This window comes from Myxine glutinosa, chromosome 4 (assembly GCF_964187855.1).
Source record: "Myxine glutinosa chromosome 4, kmMyxGlut1.1, whole genome shotgun sequence".
NCBI lineage: Eukaryota > Metazoa > Chordata > Myxini > Myxiniformes > Myxinidae > Myxine > Myxine glutinosa.
Genome location: NC_136264.1, coordinates 95,322,667 through 95,340,559, shown reverse-complemented (window position 1 = coordinate 95,340,559; position 17,893 = coordinate 95,322,667). Strand labels below are relative to the sequence as shown.

General features: G+C 43.6%; 1 protein-coding gene across 2 annotated transcripts in view; it reads left to right on the top strand.

Annotated features, from left to right (window-relative positions):
* Window positions 1-17,893, top strand: part of SRD5A3 (steroid 5 alpha-reductase 3) — a 57,349-nt gene extending 39,456 nt beyond the window's left edge. The window contains exon 6 of one of the 2 annotated variants that reach the window (XM_068113007.2): window positions 16,784-17,893. In XM_068113007.2, the coding sequence (XP_067969108.1) occupies window positions 16,784-16,851 (68 nt within the window). In that variant the 3' untranslated portion in view covers window positions 16,852-17,893. Of the gene's footprint in view, window positions 1-16,726 lie in introns of both variants that reach the window. The other variant, XM_068113006.2, reaches the window with a different exon arrangement.

Sequence of the window (17,893 nt, the reverse complement as noted above, 5' to 3'; positions counted from 1 at the left end):
CAAATGTTGTGTTTGTGTCCTTCCCCCTCTCTCCCCATCTTGTCTACCGCTCCCTATGTTATATGTTTTATGTGTCGGTTTGTCTTTCTGTGTGATTAATGTTCGCTCTTTCACGAGCCTCGATCTTGTATACAAAAAAAAAAAAAAAAACCAAAACAAACCAAGTTGTAGTTGGAGGAACCAACATAGAAAGTAACCCAGTTTTAGGACCGGCAGAGAAGATAACTGAGAAGGAAGTTGAGGAAGCGATAAAAGCAATGAAGAGTAGAAAAGCGGGAGGGCCGACGGGAGTTGTGGGAGATATGTTGAAGGCAGCAGGAAGTTGGGGTGTGAAGAGAATGACAAAGATCTGTAATCTGGTGGTGAAAGAAGGCCGCATTCCAGTGGATTGGGAACTGAGTACCCTCGTCCCTCTATACAAGGGGAAAGGTGACCCTCTGGAGTGTGGCTCGTACCGAGCGATAAAGTTATTGGAGCATGGAATGAAGGTATTGGAAAGGGTGTTGGAGAGGAGGATAAGGAAGAAGGTGGAGATCGACGAAATGCAGTTTGGATTGATGCCAGGAAGAGGAACGACAGACGCGCTCTTTATTGTGAGGCAGTTGCAGGAGAAGTACATGGAGAAGAGGAAGAAGTTGTTTCTTGGGTTTGTTGATCTGGAGAAAGCATTCGATAGGGTTTCACGCGAAGTATTGACATGGGCATTGACGAAGTTAGGAGTGGAGGAATGGTTGATCAGAGTCGTGATGGCAATGTACAAAAGAGCGCGCACAGCTGTAAGGACGAAGGACGGGAAGAGTGGTGAGTTTGAGGTGAAGGTGGGAGTGCATCAGGGGTCGGTACTAAGCCCACTACTATTTGTAGCTGTGATGGAGGTGCTGGCTCAGAACGTAAAGGAGGGTTTACCGTGGGTGTTGTTGTATGCAGATGATCTGGTGTTGATTGCGGAAAGTATGGATGGACTGAAGGAAAAGATGAACAAGTGGAAGAAATGTATGGAGACAAAAGGTCTGAAGGTGAATATCGGAAAGACGAAGGTGATGGCAAGTGGTAAAGCATGTGGTGAGGTGGAAAGAACTGGGAAGTGGCCATGTGCTGTGAGCAGGAAGGGTGTCGGAGTGAACTCCATTCAATGTACAATGTGCGCTGAGAGTTCATCAAAAATGCAGTGGTCTGAGAGGGTCATTAACCAGTGTGGCAGCTACATTCAAATGTGAGGTGTGCACAGAGGGAGCTGCAGATGGAGGAAATGTTGAGTTGGATCTTGGAGATGGCGTGAAGCTGGAAGGTGTGAAAACATTTTGCTACCTCGGAGACATGCTGAATGGAGAAGGTGAATCAGACTCGGCAACGGTTGCTAGAGTGAGATGTGCATTGAAGAAGTTTCGGGAACTGAGTGGCGTGCTGACGAGGAGGGGAGTGTCTTTGAAGCTGAAGGGAAAGGTGTATGCTGCATGTGTGAGAGGTGTTATGATTTATGGGAGCGAGACATGGGTAATGAACGTAGAGCAGCAACGAAGGCTGGAAAGGGTGGAAATGCGAATGGTTCGGTGGATGTGCGGAGTATCGTTGAGAGAGAGGAAGACAAATGATGAATTGCCAAAGATGATGGGAATAGAGCCTGTGATTGATGCTGTGAAGAGGAACAGGTTGAGATGGTTTGGTCATGTGTTGGGGAAGGATGAAAGTGACTGGTTGAGAAGAGTGATGGAAATGAATGTAGAAGGAAGTAGAGGATGGGGAAGACCGAGAAAGACTTGGCTAAAGATGGTGGAAGAAGAAATGCGGGCAAGGGGGTTAACAAGGAGAGATGCAAAAAATAGGGCAAAATGGAGAAGATTGTCATGGGGACACTTCATGCTAACCCCCGCTCTCACGGGGAAAATGGCCTTATCATGCATGTTGTGTTGTTGTTAGGAGGAACCAAGTATTGCTCTAGAAATGTTCATATAAAGGGGCGCCATACATATATCGGTTCAAATACATTTACTTCATGCAGCTGTGTGAATCAAATTCGCACCCCTCTATATGAACTTTTCTGGAGCATTACTTGGTTCCTTCTAAGAACACATGGGTAGCCCAGCATGCACACGAGATTTTTTTTTTGAATGTCCCTTATTAGTCCCCTACCGGTGTACACCGGAGGGGACTATAGGTTTGCACTCCGTCCCTCCGTCTGTCAGTCCGTCAGTCCGTCAGTCCGTCACGCAAAGAACAGTTTTCCGGACTTTTTTCCTAAACTCTTAATGCTAATGATTTCAAACTTGGTACATGGTTTCCTCATGATAAGTTACAGATCAATTTCGAACTTCACGACGTTTCGATCATTTTTGACAAGGTTATGGCACTTTGAACTTTGGGAATTCTGATAATTCTGATGATCCTTAACTCAGTGCCATTTTCAGTTTTAATTTCCTTTGAAAAAGATTTTCTCTGCAATAATAGGACCGATTGAGATCAAATTTTCACCGTAGGGGGGACTCGGCCTGTAGAATATTGTAATGGTAATTATGATGTCACAGGTCACGTGGTTCGGCCGCCATATTGTTTTTCGTTAAAACACGAAAACCCCTTTTTCTCTGCAACGGCTGAACAGATCGAGGCCAAACTTTGCAGGCAGAATCGCATACCCATGACGAACAAAAAAGTCAGCAAGCATGACGTCATGTGTCACATGGTTTCAGAGTTATGACGTTTTTAAGCATAAACCTTTAAAACCGAGCCCCTCCCTCATTTGTGATCCAATCGAGGAGAAACTTCACAGATCTGTTCAGCATGTCAGTCTACTAAAATGTCCTTTTGGAATTTGCGATAGGTCACGTGGTTTGGCAGATATCGTTAATTGAACGAAAATATGAAAAAAATGCATATCTCTTGAATCGCTAGTACCTCAGACCATGAGTTGGTAATTATATAATTCACACAGTGCAATACGTGCAGGCCGCTTCACGGAGCGACCTTGCGGGCTTATCAACGAGGCGAGGTGTGACACACATGTGTCTCAGCATACCTCAGATCAAGTTTGAAAACCAGCATCAACCGTGCATAAATTTGCATATTCGATCATTTTTGACAAAGTTATGGCACTTTGATCTTTGGTAGGGGACATGTATTGCAGCGCAATACTCAGAATGCTTGCTTTCTATTGTTTGCCACATGGCACATACCATATAAAGGGTTTTTTTTATGCCCCAAGCATTTTCCCCAAGAATATGGCTGTGAGTAACATCATTTGTTGAGAGTGCAGCTATACTGCTGATGCAATGCCCCATGAGGGTGCTGCTGATTATGGCCAGCCTACTCTTCATGAAGGACACCATGGCATCTAGACTTGGCATTTAATATGGAATATTTTTTTTTTCTTGACTTGTGTTTACTTTCTGAACTCAGTATATCAATCTGGTGAGTTTATTTTACCCTTCGGTGATGTCTTTGTTGAAAGAACCATGTCACTGATTGTCTTTCGCAGCAAGAAGTCAATAACAGGATTATATCACAGGTGGCGTGACAAAATGTAAGGACAGGTACATTTGACGATTGGCTTCACAATCGGGTATATAAGGGTTGTTGCGTTCTGTATTAGTGGAAAACAACTGCTGCACGTCTACAAAATTTATTGCCGCTTCCTCTGGAGATGGTCCGTCAACTTGACAATGCTGTTTGTCATGGAGTGGTGGCTTTACGAAATTCTGGCATGAAACAGCGTGCTATTGCTCGGCAGTATGGCATCACTCAAGGTCAGGTGTCAAAGATCCTGAAACGAAATGCTCAGAGGGGTGTCCCTTCTCCAATACCGAGGCCAGGACGTCCACGCAGAACCACAAGGAGAGATGATCGCCAGCTGCACCGGTTAGTCTGCAATGGCCATACCAAGTCAGCTAATCGGCTTAGGGCTGAGTGGCAGCAACTGACAAATGTGCCTGTATCCAGAAGGCTAGTCAACCAACGAATGGTTCAAGCAGGCTATCGTGCCAGGCATCCCCTGAGAAAGCCACGCCTGACCAGACAACTGAGCCAGCGCCAATGGCAGCCAGGACACTGGAATCACATGACCTTCAGTGACTCTAGATTTCTGGTCTCTCTTCAAGATGGCCGCATCCGAGTGTGCAGGCAAGTGCATGAAGCCCACAACGAAGATTGTATAGTGCCAAGAGTCCAAGCTGGAGGTGGTGGGGTGACCGTTTGGGCTGCTTTTCATGCAGGGGGCAAAACTGACCTGGTTGTTCTGAATGGAAACCTGAACCAGTTCAAGTACAGGGTCATTCTGGAAGAAACATTGCTTCCATTTGCTCGTGCAGCCTTTCGAGGAAACTTTTTCTTCCAAGATGACAATGCACGGCCTCATCGTGCTCGCATGATCCAACACTTTCTTGCTGACCGTGGTGTAGAGCATATGGAGTGGCCTGCCATGTCCCCGGATATGAATCCGATGGAGAACTTGTGGGCAGAATTAACGCGTCAAATCGACAACTTTGACCAGCAGCCTACCTCTGTGCGTGAATTGCAGCAGCCTATTGTCACTGCATGGCAAGCGATTCCTGTCCAAACCTTGGCAAATCTCGTGAACAGCATGCCTCAACGTGTACGTGCTCTCCTGAATGCTCGTGGGGGTTACACGAAGTACTGAACTGTAATTTTACTGTCCGTAATCCCATTCATAATTTAGCTTTTGTTTTTGTTGAAATTTTTTTTGGCTAATGTGCAAAATAAAGAGATACTTCTGGAAAACGTACAGAAGTTTAACACAGTACTGTCCGTGAATTGAGTTTGATATCAGTTTACATCACTTTCAAGGATCAATTTATTTGCTTCGAAATGTCAAATGTGGTTTTTGTTTCTTTTAAAGGTCACATTAACAAAATCTAGAATAATTTCAACATAATTCCAATGAACTTTTAGTTCTAAGTCATCTTGAAAAGTAAGTTCACCCCCACAAAAAAAATATTCCATATTAAATGCCAAGTCTGTATAAACGAATACTGGCAGTCAGGACACCCGGTTTAACCTCCATCCAAGGGAGGCACCCACATTTATTAATCACCCTGCTTGTGAAACACCAGCATGCCAGTTTATAGCTTGGTCGAGATTTTAATACAAGATAGACTGCTCAGTGCTCAGAGGCGATTGTGCATACTTCTTGGCCTGACAAAGTAAACAGGTCCACGAGCTCAAGGATATCACGGAGGAATTTTTAAAAGCCTAACACAGTCTCTGCACTCATGTAAAATAAAACGGCGACTACACAGGAAAAATCTGAGTGCATCAAATGGTTTATTGAGACGAGATCCGACACGCAAGTTCAGTGTAATTTCCATACAAAGTATGGAAGGAATCCGCCATCATGGACTATTATCAGAGAGTGGTACAAGAGGTTTAAGGAGACTGGAAGTTGTCAGAAACAGAAAAGAGTACCGGTTGACCAAGCGCAAGTGCAGCAGACGTTTAACGAGTGCGTGAATCATTTCAACAAAGTCCCAGAAAATCAATCCGACATGCATCCAGAAAACTGGGACTACCAACCACCACTGTGCACAGGATTTTGCATAAAAAACTGATGTTTTATGCCAATAAGGTGCAGATTCTGCAGGAACTCAAACCAAATGATGGACCTAAGCGCAAGCATTTGCCTTTGAGTTGCTCAGTTGCTTTGAGTTGCTCAGTCACATAGAGGTTGGTGAAGATTACTTCAAAAAGGTCATGTTCACAGACAAAGCTTGCTTTCATGTATCAAGGAAGGTCAACCAGCACAATGTGAGGATCTGGGGCTCTGAAAACCCCCCAAGTGGTCATTGAACACGTACAAGACAGTACAAAGGTCAATGTGTGGTGTGGCCTTCTCCATGACTGTCCGTGGATCCGTTTTTCTTTGCAGAGGATAAAGTGACCTCAACAATTTCCATGAACATGTTGGAAGGATTTGCCTTCCCACAGATTGACGACCTACAACCCAATATCATTTTCAACAGGACTGCGTTTCCCCTAATTGGGCCTTAGTCGTTTGAGCCATAATGAATGAAAATTTTCAAGGTCGCTGGATTGGCCGAGGCGGACCAACCGCCTGGTCTCCACGATCACCAGACATAATGCCCTTTGATTTTTTTTCTGTGAGGATTTGTCAAAAGATGTTTTCTGCAACACCAAGGTGACAAACCTGCAGGATCTTCATTCTTGGATCACAGTTGCTCGCACACAGGTGGACGCAAACATGCTAAGCTGAACATGGCAAGAACTCGTGTACCACCTTGATGTCCTGTGCGTGACAAACGGAGCTCACATTGAAGTGCATTGATGATGTGCACAAAACCAAAGTTGTCCGGGTCTTTTTGGAGAACCCTGTATGAACCATTCACTTTGTGCTTTTCATACTCCACAGATTTTTTTTGTGAGTACAGATTATTTTCGCAAAAAACGATATTTGTGAATAAAAATTTCTCTCTACAATTAAGAATATGATATGTCTACTTCCCTTCCAACAATGTGCTCAATGGTATACAATGGTAGTCAATGACACAAGAGGTAAGAAGCAAATGGTATGTACGCTGTGGTAGTGAAAAGAGGAGTGGTGCTGAATGGTGCACCATGACAAACATTGATGGTACAAACAATGGTAACATGTTTATGCTGTTTGTAAAAGGTTGGGTGAGGATATGTTTTGGTGACCTTTTGTTATCTCATTCTGTAGGTAAAACCAAATCCATGAGTAAATATTTCCAACTCATTTCTAAAATTAAAACAGCTCGGATGAGTTAGCCAAGGGTGTGGTGGATTACCTATAACAATAACACAGGTTCATGCTGTAGAAATTCACCAGCCGAAGTTACACCTGTTTCATTTTGGCTTCAGAACTGCACCTGTCGTGAAAATAGCTTCCATGTCCATTGATGTGTACCTGTAGTCAGGAGCGTTGATCGCTATTGAAAAGTGTGGGAGTGCGGGGGTTTGTGAGGGGAGGGGGTTCTGGGAAAATGATTTTGAAGTGTTTATGAGAAGATGATTTTTTTTTGTCATTTTCATGAATTTGATATAACCGCATAAATAGTCACCAATTTGAAATCTGATATCAAACTTCAAATTGAATTGACAATATATCAGGATGATGGAAGATTTCCTATCTAAGCATGACACACAATTCCTCAAAAAAACAAATGCCCAATGTGCGACTGAGCAATTCAAACAAACCCACGAGGGATGGGTCGGACAACGACTGTCAATCAATTAGCTTGTTATTCTCACTTACCCAACCCACCCACCAAGTTTTGACATAAGTCGTCCACAACTTTTTGAGATATCCTGCCCAATATCGGTTTTAGCTATATCTTCCAATGACGCAGAATCACTTGAAAATTATTAGATCTAGACCCAGATCTTCACCAAAATGGCTTATGTGGCTTCACCAAAAGCCACCACGGAAGCGGGGAACCAAGCCTCGCACGAGCCACGTGTAATTTGAGTACACCGAGCGGATTGCGTACCACGTGGTCCGTGCAGTTACCGTTAGTATTGGAACCCGATCCGAGCGGTTCTATTCGTACCACGCTTAGTCAATGATGGAAAACACGAGACGGTCGAATAAAGAAATAACAGGATTTAATTACTATTTATACTTATATGTACAATTTGGTAGAAAGCAGACACAGAGCAGAACGTAATCAGTCATATAAAAATCCCCAGACATGGGCCCGATCACACTCACACAGGGGAATTGCAGTAGAATGGTGTCCACGCGCTGCCTTGGTCGTCCAGGAACGGCGGCCCGGCGTGCTCTCCACGGTCCCAGCACGTCCCGCGAAGATGGCAAGCAGGTGGTGGAAAGGGTCCTCGTAGCACGGCTCTCGGACAAAAGGCAGCAGATGAGGCAGGAAGGTGGGAGGGAATGTACGCGTCTCTCGGCGGCTTTCCACAACGCGTTGAGTTACCAGCGCGCTATCACTCACGTAACCCAATGCAATAGAGGCTCGGCCTTAAGCTCAACTGAGCGTCCACTTTAATAGGAGCGCTTGTACTTGGTTCATGCGCGTCTTTTCTCCGAACTGCTCGTAACTGACCGCACTGCTTGTAACTCACCGAACTCCTCCAACTGCTGCTCATGGGGGCTTTGCGCAACGGGTTTTATTGCCACACCCTTAGCCTTCTCGAACGTTCCAACCACACCCCGTGACGCAGTGCTGCAGCCACACCCTCTGAGCCCTGATTGGCGGCTCGCGCTTACTGTCAGCTTCTTCGCCGTCCTCATTCGGTCCCGACCCGACCTGCCAGGCCTGCCTCGTGTTAATTCGTGCCAAAAAGCCAAAGGCAGCACAAAGAGGCGTAAGGCGCATAAGGCAATGGAAGTATGAAAAGGACATAACTCTCATTATTCTACTCAATGCAAAACTAACACAGGAAAAGGACTATGCTCACAAATACTAAGAGATAACTGCACTATCGCGAGGCTACGTGTTGTTTGTGTGACTAAACTATGAGGGGGGAATTTAACCTTTATTGTACAAAACTCAAAACCGCAACAATATTTTGCCAAGTAATAACGCACAAGACCAACCAATATACTTGAAAATTCTTCGATTTTCACAAGTAACAATCAGACAGGGGTGAAAGCCACCTTTGGTGGCAAAGGTAGAAATGTAAAGGGATGCTGGGATGTTTCTCAAAAAGTATGTAAACAAGGTAGGGATGATCACAAGAAATGATCATGTGAAACGATCCCTACATCTTTCTTTGAATAATAGTTGTCCCTAGAAAAGACAAAGTTATATTTAGCGTGCACGCACACACACGCGCACACACACATACACACACACACACACATACACACACACATAATCACATACTCACACACATGCACACACATACACACACACAAACACGCACACATACCCACACACATACCCACACACACGCAAACAATGTCATGGCTTGAACCCAATTAGTGTTTTGGGGTGTTTTTATCTTTGCCAGTGGTTTGGGAGTGGGGGAGGGAGGATGGGATGCAAATTCTCTTTGTAAATGTGCATCGTGTGGCGTCACTTCTAGGTGGGAGAGGGTATTACAAGTTGACCGCTTTACAGTACAGTATTCTTATCCCCACGTTTCGAGTCCAGTGAGGTGTTTTGAATTATAAGTAGAAGGCATGTTTTTGCTGCGTCATACACGTAACCCGGGTTATTATCCCCCGGTGGACTTTGTCCGAAATGGGGGCTTTTGGGTTTGGTCTCGTCCGCCTGTGCATCCATGCGTCCACAACAATATCTCAGAGATGTAGGGACCGATTTTATTCATACTTGGCACAAAGACAATACATGACGGTATACATATGCACATCATTTTATTTCACGATGTGATCCAAAAGGCCGACTCACTGCCATTTTGTTACTTCAACATGTTTCCAACAATTTCTCCAACATACATGCTCCAATTTTGTTCAAACTTCGCACAAGCAGAGTACATGATGGCATACACGTGGACCTCATTTTATTTTGTGATCTGATCAAAGATGGCCGACTGGTAGAATGGCGGGCATTTTAGTTGTAAACTCGAACGACACTCTTCGGCATCAACTGATATGCCTCCGCCCACATTATTACATCATTATCATACTTGTATCAAGTTTCATTTAAATCCATTCAGCTGTGCCTACGTTAGCACATTTTTACCTGACATGACATCTGACCTTTGACCTATTGACCCTAAAATTTAATCAGTTCATGTCTACATCATTATACACTACCGGTCAAAAGTTTTAGAACACCTCAATTTTTCCATTTTTTGTTGAAATTTACGCAGTTTAATATCTCAATGTACTCTGTAATTAAGCATAGAACAAATAAACAATTGGAGATAAATAAAAAAAATCATAGGATCATTTTGTTTAACAAAATTTAATTTAAATTTTTGACTCAGCAAAGTAGCCACCTTTTGCAGATATAACCACCGAACACACTCGTGGCATTCTTTCGACAATGGAAATCAAATATTGTTTGGGAAGTTATTCCCAACACTATTGCAGAAGTTCCCACAAATGTGTTGCACTTGTAGGTTGCTTTGCTTTCACCCTTCTGTCCAGTTCATCCCAAACCAGCTCGATGGGGTTTAAGTCTGGAGACTGTGCTGGCCATTCCATGATTTGAAGCCTACCGTCTTGTTCTTTTCCTCGAAGGTAGTTTTGACATAGCCTGGAGGTGTGTTTAGGGTCATTATCTTGCTGTAGGATGAACCCCTGATCAACTAGGCGTATACCAGAGGGTATTGCATGGCGCGGCAAAATGCTGTGGTAGCCCTTTTGGTTCAGGGTGCCAGTCACTCTATGCAAGTTTCCGACTCTGGATCCAGAAAAAGAGCCCCAGACCATCACGCTTCCTCCTCCATGTTTGACAGTTGGTGTCACACACCGAGGAACCATCCTTTCGCTTTCTCGACGGCATACAAAAACCCTGCGTGATGAACCAAAGATTTCAAATTTTGAATCATCGGTCCATAAGACCTTCTTCCAGTCTTCATTAGTCCACTGGCGGTGCTTCATGGCCCAGGTAAGCCCCTTTTCTTATTTTGTCATCTTAGCAATGGCTTTCTTACTGCCACTCGACCTGTCAAACCTGCAGCTCGAAGTCTTCTCTTCACAGTTGAAACTGAGACTTGCTTACTTCGACCAGTGTTAAGCTGTGCTTGAAGTTGTTGTCCTGTGAGCCGCCTATCACGCAAGCTGTTGACTCTCAGAAACTTGTCTTCTGATTCTGTTGTGCCTTTGGGTCTGCCAGACGTTTCCTCCAGTTTCCAATATACTACTTCCTGCAGTGCAATATTGTCCAAATAATGCTTCAGAGGGTGTAATAACAGTCTGTTCCAATACTGCTTTTATACAGACTGTGGGTTTGTAATCAAGTAATCAGCAGAGGTTGGAACACCTGTAGGAATTGTTTGCATCAACTTTCAAGGCTTAATTTACTTACATTGCTGCAGAACAGCTGTACGTTGTTAACCCATTACTTGTTCCCTGAAGAAGGCCTTTTTTACAACATAACTGTGCAATTTACATTATTTTCCCGTTTTTGCTAACCTAAACTTTTTTTTTAACCTCGAGCAGTTTACTGCTTACATTTGTACCATTTCAGGTTATTTACTGGGCATTAAACTGCGTAAATTTCAATAAAAAGTGGAAAAATTGAGGTGTTCTAAAACTTTTGACCAGTAGTGTATATACAGTCACGTGAAAAAGTAAGTACACCCCATGTAAAGTTTTTACTTTTTCAACATATTTCAACATACAGCTATTTGATCTTCATTTCAACAATATTGATAGATAAAGGTGATATAATATAACAAATATCCTGAAACATTTACATTTTGTAGTCCATTATGTCTTTCAATCCTGACAAATCTCACACTCTTACGATGTCTCTCCGAAAAGCCCGACTGGACAACCCTCCCATCCACTTTCTGAATAATCCTCTCCAAGAAGTTCTGTCACTCAAGCTTTTGGGTCTCACTATCTGCCATGATCTTTCCTGGGAAAACCACATTTCAAATCTGGCCTCCAAAGCCAGTCGCCGACTGGGCATCCTCCGTCGTGCGAAGTCCTTCCTTGGCACACCTGAGCTCCTCACCACATACAAGGCTTTCATCCGCAGCTCAATGGAATACTGCTCTCCCCTCTGGGCTGGTGCTCCTGCCTCACACCTAGCTCGTCTTCACGCTGTTGAAACCAAAGCATTCAGAATCATTGGAATCTCCCGCGATGAAGCTAACTCCAAGGGCCTCTCACTCACTCACCGCAGGCAGGTTGGTGGTCTTTCCATCTTCTACCGACTCCTCTCTGGCCTTGCCCCCCCAGCTCTCTCTGGGCTCTGTCCCGCAAATATTCCTACAGGTCGCACAAGATCTGCCTGCAACCCTCTTATGGTCAAACTGCCAAAATCAAGACTCTCTGCTCACCTTCACTCCTTCATTCCTCTTTTCTCCCGCCTCTGGAACAAACTCCCTCACTCTCTTCAATCCCACTCCACCCTCCAGGTCTTTAAAACAGCTGTTCACCACCATCTCTTATCTTCCCCCATCCAAAACCTTGATCTTTTCTACCCCCGCTAATTTCACCCCAATTCCACTTTTTTGAAATACCAACTTCTGTCCTGGAAGTCATTGGTGTCCTTGTGTTTTATACTTCTCCCTCCACCCCCCCCCCCCCCCCCTTCCCATGCCTCCTCCCCCCAAGCCCTCTCCCTTCCACACATCTCCCTGCTCTCAAATGTTGTGTTTGTGTGCTTCACCTTCTCTCCCCATCTTGTTTTCCGCTCCCGCTTTTTATATATTTTGTTTGTCTGGTTGATTTGTTTGTGAAGTAAATGTTAGCTCTTTCACGAGCCTCGATTCAGTGTATACAAAAAAAAAAAAAAATAATAAAAAAAAAAATTGTATCTATCTATAATTCCAGTAATCTCTGTGTGTGTGTGTGTGTGTGTGTGTGTGTGTGTGTGTGTGTGTGTGTGTGTGTGTGTGTGTGTGTATGTCTGTGTGTTTGTCTGTGACCGCTGTTTCTCGACGACCACGGGTCCGATATACTTGAAACTTGCCAGGTATATTGCTGGGGACCCGAGGATGTGCCTTTTCAAGGTTTTAAATTAATCGGAGAAGTAGTTACCGAGCTATGTCCAAAAAACGATTCAACCAATCAGAGAGCAGCGAGCTATCACGTGTGCCGAACGTGGCGAACAGACTCTGCCTCGGATGGCACATTTGAGAGCGTATTCATTTATTTCCCGTCGGCAAACTATGTTGGCGTTCAACTATGTTTTAAAACTAATTAAAACTAATTTGCGATTCATCGTAACTGCGATATGCGACCTTCCGGACAGTGAAGACTGCACTTCCGGCAGCCAATCACAGAACGCGTTGTTGCGTAGGCGTGGCCGATGTGAGAGCGAGCCGAGCCGAGCGCGTGCGCCATTACGGTTCGTAATTCGATTTCTTCCGGAGAAAATAATAATTTCTCGATTTCTTATGCGCATTATTTCTCCCAATTCAGTCAGAGCGAAGGGCGGAAGCGAAGAGCGTTGTTTTTTTGGTTTACGGGCGTACGGGCGTACGGGCGGGGTAGAGCGTACGGGTAGCGTTTTTTTTTTTTTTTTGGCAAGGAACGGGCACCCACGTACGGGCATGCCCTAGTAATTTAAATAAACATAAATGCAAATTTCGCATTTGGAAAAAGTAAGTACACCCCTACATTTATCAATACTTCAAATACAGTGGAACCTTGACTTACGAGTTTAATTCGTTCTGTGACCGAGCTCGTAACTCAAATTGCTCGTATCTCAAATCAAGTTTCCCCATTGAAATGCATTGAAATGCTATTAATCCGTTCCAGCCCGCCAAAAACCACACCAATTTTTTTTAAAATATACAGTATATATAAAAATATCTCGCGCTTTATATTTCACCTGTATGCAGCATACAAGTTGGCAGGATGGCCTGGACTGGAGGTACGCACACTTGACTCTAAAGTCTAAACTGTCCAGCCTGGGTTTGAATCCCGACCCAGCTATAACCTGTCATGGGTGAATCACAGGCAGGGTGATTCATCAATGTGTGTACCGCTAAACTGGGCGCCCCGTTTGCGTCCCATTAGTTGTTGGATGTTAAGGATCTCACCGTGTTTTCCACAAAGAGAAGGCGAGCTATCGCCGGCACTCTGAACAAGTTGTGGCCTGGCATGGCATGAACATGAAAACATGAACATGAACATGAAATGTTCGACATGAACATGAAATTTTCCAAAATAACCAAAATGCGAAAACAAAAATGCAGCGCTATACGACAGAGATACTGTACGTGCACGGCAAGATAACCACGTGACCAGAACCCACCTGGCGGCAAAACTCAAAATAACCAACATGCGAAAACAAAAATGCAGCGCTATACGACAGAGATACTGTACGTGCACGGCAAGATAACCACGTGACCAGAACCCACCTGGCGGCAAAACTCAAAATAACCAACATGCGAAAACAAAAATGCAGCGCTATACGACAGAGATACTGTACGTGCACGGCAAGATAACCACGTGACCAGAACCCACCTGGCGGCAAAACTCAAAATAACCAACATGCGAAAACAAAAATGCAGCGCTATACGACAGAGATACTGTACATGCACGGCAAGATAACCACGTGACCAGAACCCACCTGGCGGCAAAACTCAAAATAACCAACATGCGAAAACAAAAATGCAGCGCTATACGACAGAGATACTGTACGTGCACGGCAAGATAACCACGTGACCAGAACCCACCTGGCGGCAAAACTCAAAATAACCAACATGCGAAAACAAAAATGCAGCGCTATACGACAGAGATACTGTACTTGCACGGCAAGATAACCACGTGACCGGGTGGCGAAAGCTCGTAACTCGGATCTCGGCTCGCATCTCAAAGCAATAAACCGCCCGAGCGACGGCTCGTATCTCGAAAAACTCGTAAGTTGGGGCACTCGTAAGTCAAGGTTCCACTGTACCTAAAATTAGAATCAGGTGCACCAGCTCAGGTGCAAATGATTAGAACGTCGTTAGAGAGGATCTTGGAGGAACCTGTCTTATTTAAACCTCAGACATTTAGTTTGGTTTGCTCTTTGTTGTTGAAGTGTGCGGCATCACCATGCCTAGATCAAAAGAGCTCTCTGAGGCCTTCAGAAAGAAGGTTATAGATGCCAACAAGTCTGGGAAGGGATTTAAAAAGATCTCCAAACAATTTGAAATCAATCATTTGACTGTCCGGAAGATCATCTACAAGTGGAGAAGATTCCAAACAACTGCCAACTTGTTCAGGCCAGGCCGCACCAGCAAGTTCAGCCTGAGCGCAGACCGCAAGATGCTGAAAGAGTCTCCAAGAACCCCAGAATGTCATCACGGGACCTACAGGTAGCTCTTGCCACTGTTGATGTCAAAGTACACGAGTCTACCATTAGAAAAAGGCTGCACAAATTTGATCTACATGGGAGGTGTACCAGGAGGAAACCTTTGCTGTCCAGAAAGAACATCAGGGCAAGACTAAGGTTTGCCAATGAACACCTAGGCAAAGACCAGCACTTCTGGAACAATGTGCTCTGGACAGATGAGTCAAAGGTAGAGCTATTTGGCCACAGTACCAGAAGACACGTTTGGCAAAAAACAAAGACAGCATTTGACCACAAGAACCTGATACCAACTGTAAAGCATGGTGGTGGAAATATTATGTTTTGGGGCAGCTTTGCTGCATCAGGGCCTGGGCAGCTCACCATCATAGAATCCACTATGAATTCATCATTGTACTAGAGGGTGCTGGAGGATAATGTGAGGCCATCTGTCGGAGAGTTGAAGCTCAACCGAAAGTGGACCTTGCAACATGACAATGACCCTAAACAAACCAGTAAATCCCCCGAGGAATGGCTGAAAAGAAAGAAATGGAGGGTTCTGGAATGGCCAAGTCAAAGCCCGGATCTAAATCCCATCGAGATGGGGGATTTGAAACGAGCTGTGCATGCAAGAAACCCCTCAAACATCGCACAGCTGAAAGAATTCTGCATGGAGGAGTGGGCAAAAATTTCTCCCAGTCGATGTCAGAGACTGGTAGACAGTTATAAGAAATGCCTACTTGAGGTTGTTTCTGCCAAAGGGGGCAATACCACCTATTAGAGCCAAGGGTGTGCTTACTTTTTCCACATGCAAAATTTGTATTTATGTTCATTTTAATTATACAATTGTCGACAAAATGTAAATGTTTCATGATATTTGTTATATTATATCACCTTTATCTATCAATATTGTTGAAATGAAGATCAAATAGCTGTATGTTGAAATATGTTGAAAAAGTCAAAACTTTACATGGGGTGTACTTACTTTTTCACGTGACTGTACCTGTACCAAGTTTTAATTTAAATCTCATCAGCTGTTCACAAGTTCTCACATTTTTACCTGGCATGACCTCTGCCCTTTGACCTTGGGACCCCCAAAATCTAATCAGTTAATCTTTACATCATCAAACATACCTGTACCAAGTTTGAATTAGATCACTTCAGCCATTCTCCAGTTTTTGACCCATTGCACACTTTATCCTTTGACCTCTTGAACCCAAATTCTAATTATTTAATCTTTACATAATTATACATATACGTACCAAATTTGAATTGGATCACTTCTGCCATTATTAAGTTATAGACCTATTACAGACTTTGACCTTTGACCTATGACTCCAAAATCGAATCACTTCATCTTTACAACATTATACAAACCAGTATCAAGTTGAATTAGATCACTTCAGTCGCTGTCAAGTTATAGACCTATTACAGATTTGACCTTTGACTGCAAAATCTAATCACTTGATCTTTACAATATTATACACACCGGCACCTAGTTTGAATTAGATCACTTCAGCCATTCTCAAATTATAGACCTATTACAGATTTGACCTTTGACCCCAAAATCTAATCGCTTAATGTGGAGGCCAAGGGTCTATTCAATGGTAAAAATACAATATTTAAATGACATACGATACTCAATTGAGAAATTAAATATCTAGGAACATGAATTGTCTTAACTTAGCACAAACTGCTGACTCAAGCCAAAGTCAACTTGAGTGCTTTCCAATCTCTTGAGATTGCAGCATCCATCACAACAGATAAGTAAACACGACTGGAATGTAGTTCATCTTCTGGGTATTATTCTACACCGACAGCTTGATTCTATCACCTCACTCTGTGTTGACATGCAGGGATGAACGGTGATTTCGTAGACCTTTGCTTGAATTTAATTATGATAACGATCACAGGTCGAACTATACGGAAAGAAGACGTTTCATGGTATTTGAAGGCGCCTCGACTCCAGCGACCATCTTAACGTGTCTCCACAGCTGTGCTTGGTTCTTCAATAAACTTGTTACTTCTTCAAGAACTGGACCCGTGGCTCGGTCTACATCCGAGGGCGAGGACCGGGGTCGGGATCCCACACTTAATATTTACATCATTATACATACCTGTACTAAGTTTGAATTGGATCACTTCAGCCGTTCTCAAGTTATAGACCTATGATAGACTTTGACCTTTGACCTATGACCCCAAAATTTAATGAGTTAATCTTTACATTATTCATACCTGTACCAAGTTTGAATTGGATCACTTCAGCCGTTCTCAAGTTATAGACCTAATACAGACTTTGAACGTTGACCTCTTGACCCCAAAATCTAAACAGTTCATCTTTTAACTCATTATGCATACCTGCACCAAGTTTGACTAAGATCCCTTTAGCCGTTCTCAAGTTATCGCAGTAACGAAAACCTATCATGGATGGACGGACGCACTACACCACCACTACAACTACTATACTAGTACTACAACTACTATACTAGTCACGAAGTCATCCGGCGATTTTGTCAGCGGAAGCATGAAAACCCGACATTGAACACGTCCTTAACCTTTTCTCGGACATGCATTTACCGATCTTGTTAAATCGTGGCACACGGATAAGGAATGATGGCTTACATATGCACGTCATCTTTTTCGAGATCAGATCCAAGATGGCCGACTGGCAGCCGTTTTGTTACATAAATGTGTCTCCATCCATTTCTCAGACATGCATAGACCAATTTTCTTCGAACTGATCACAAAGACAATACATGAGTATACATATGCAGAAGATTTTGTTTTGTCAGCCGACTAAAGATAGCCGACTGGCGGCCTTTAACTCCGTACAGTAAAATTACTAAAACCACAGTGGGGGCTATGGCATTTTATGTATTTTTCTTCTTTTTTTTGGGAGTGATTGAGGGAGCTGTCAGTTGCTTATTGTTATGAAATCAAGTCGAGACCTCTTTCCCAGATAGGAGGCTTTATTGATCTCCACATACCCTATAACACAAAATAAAATAATAATATTAGAACTA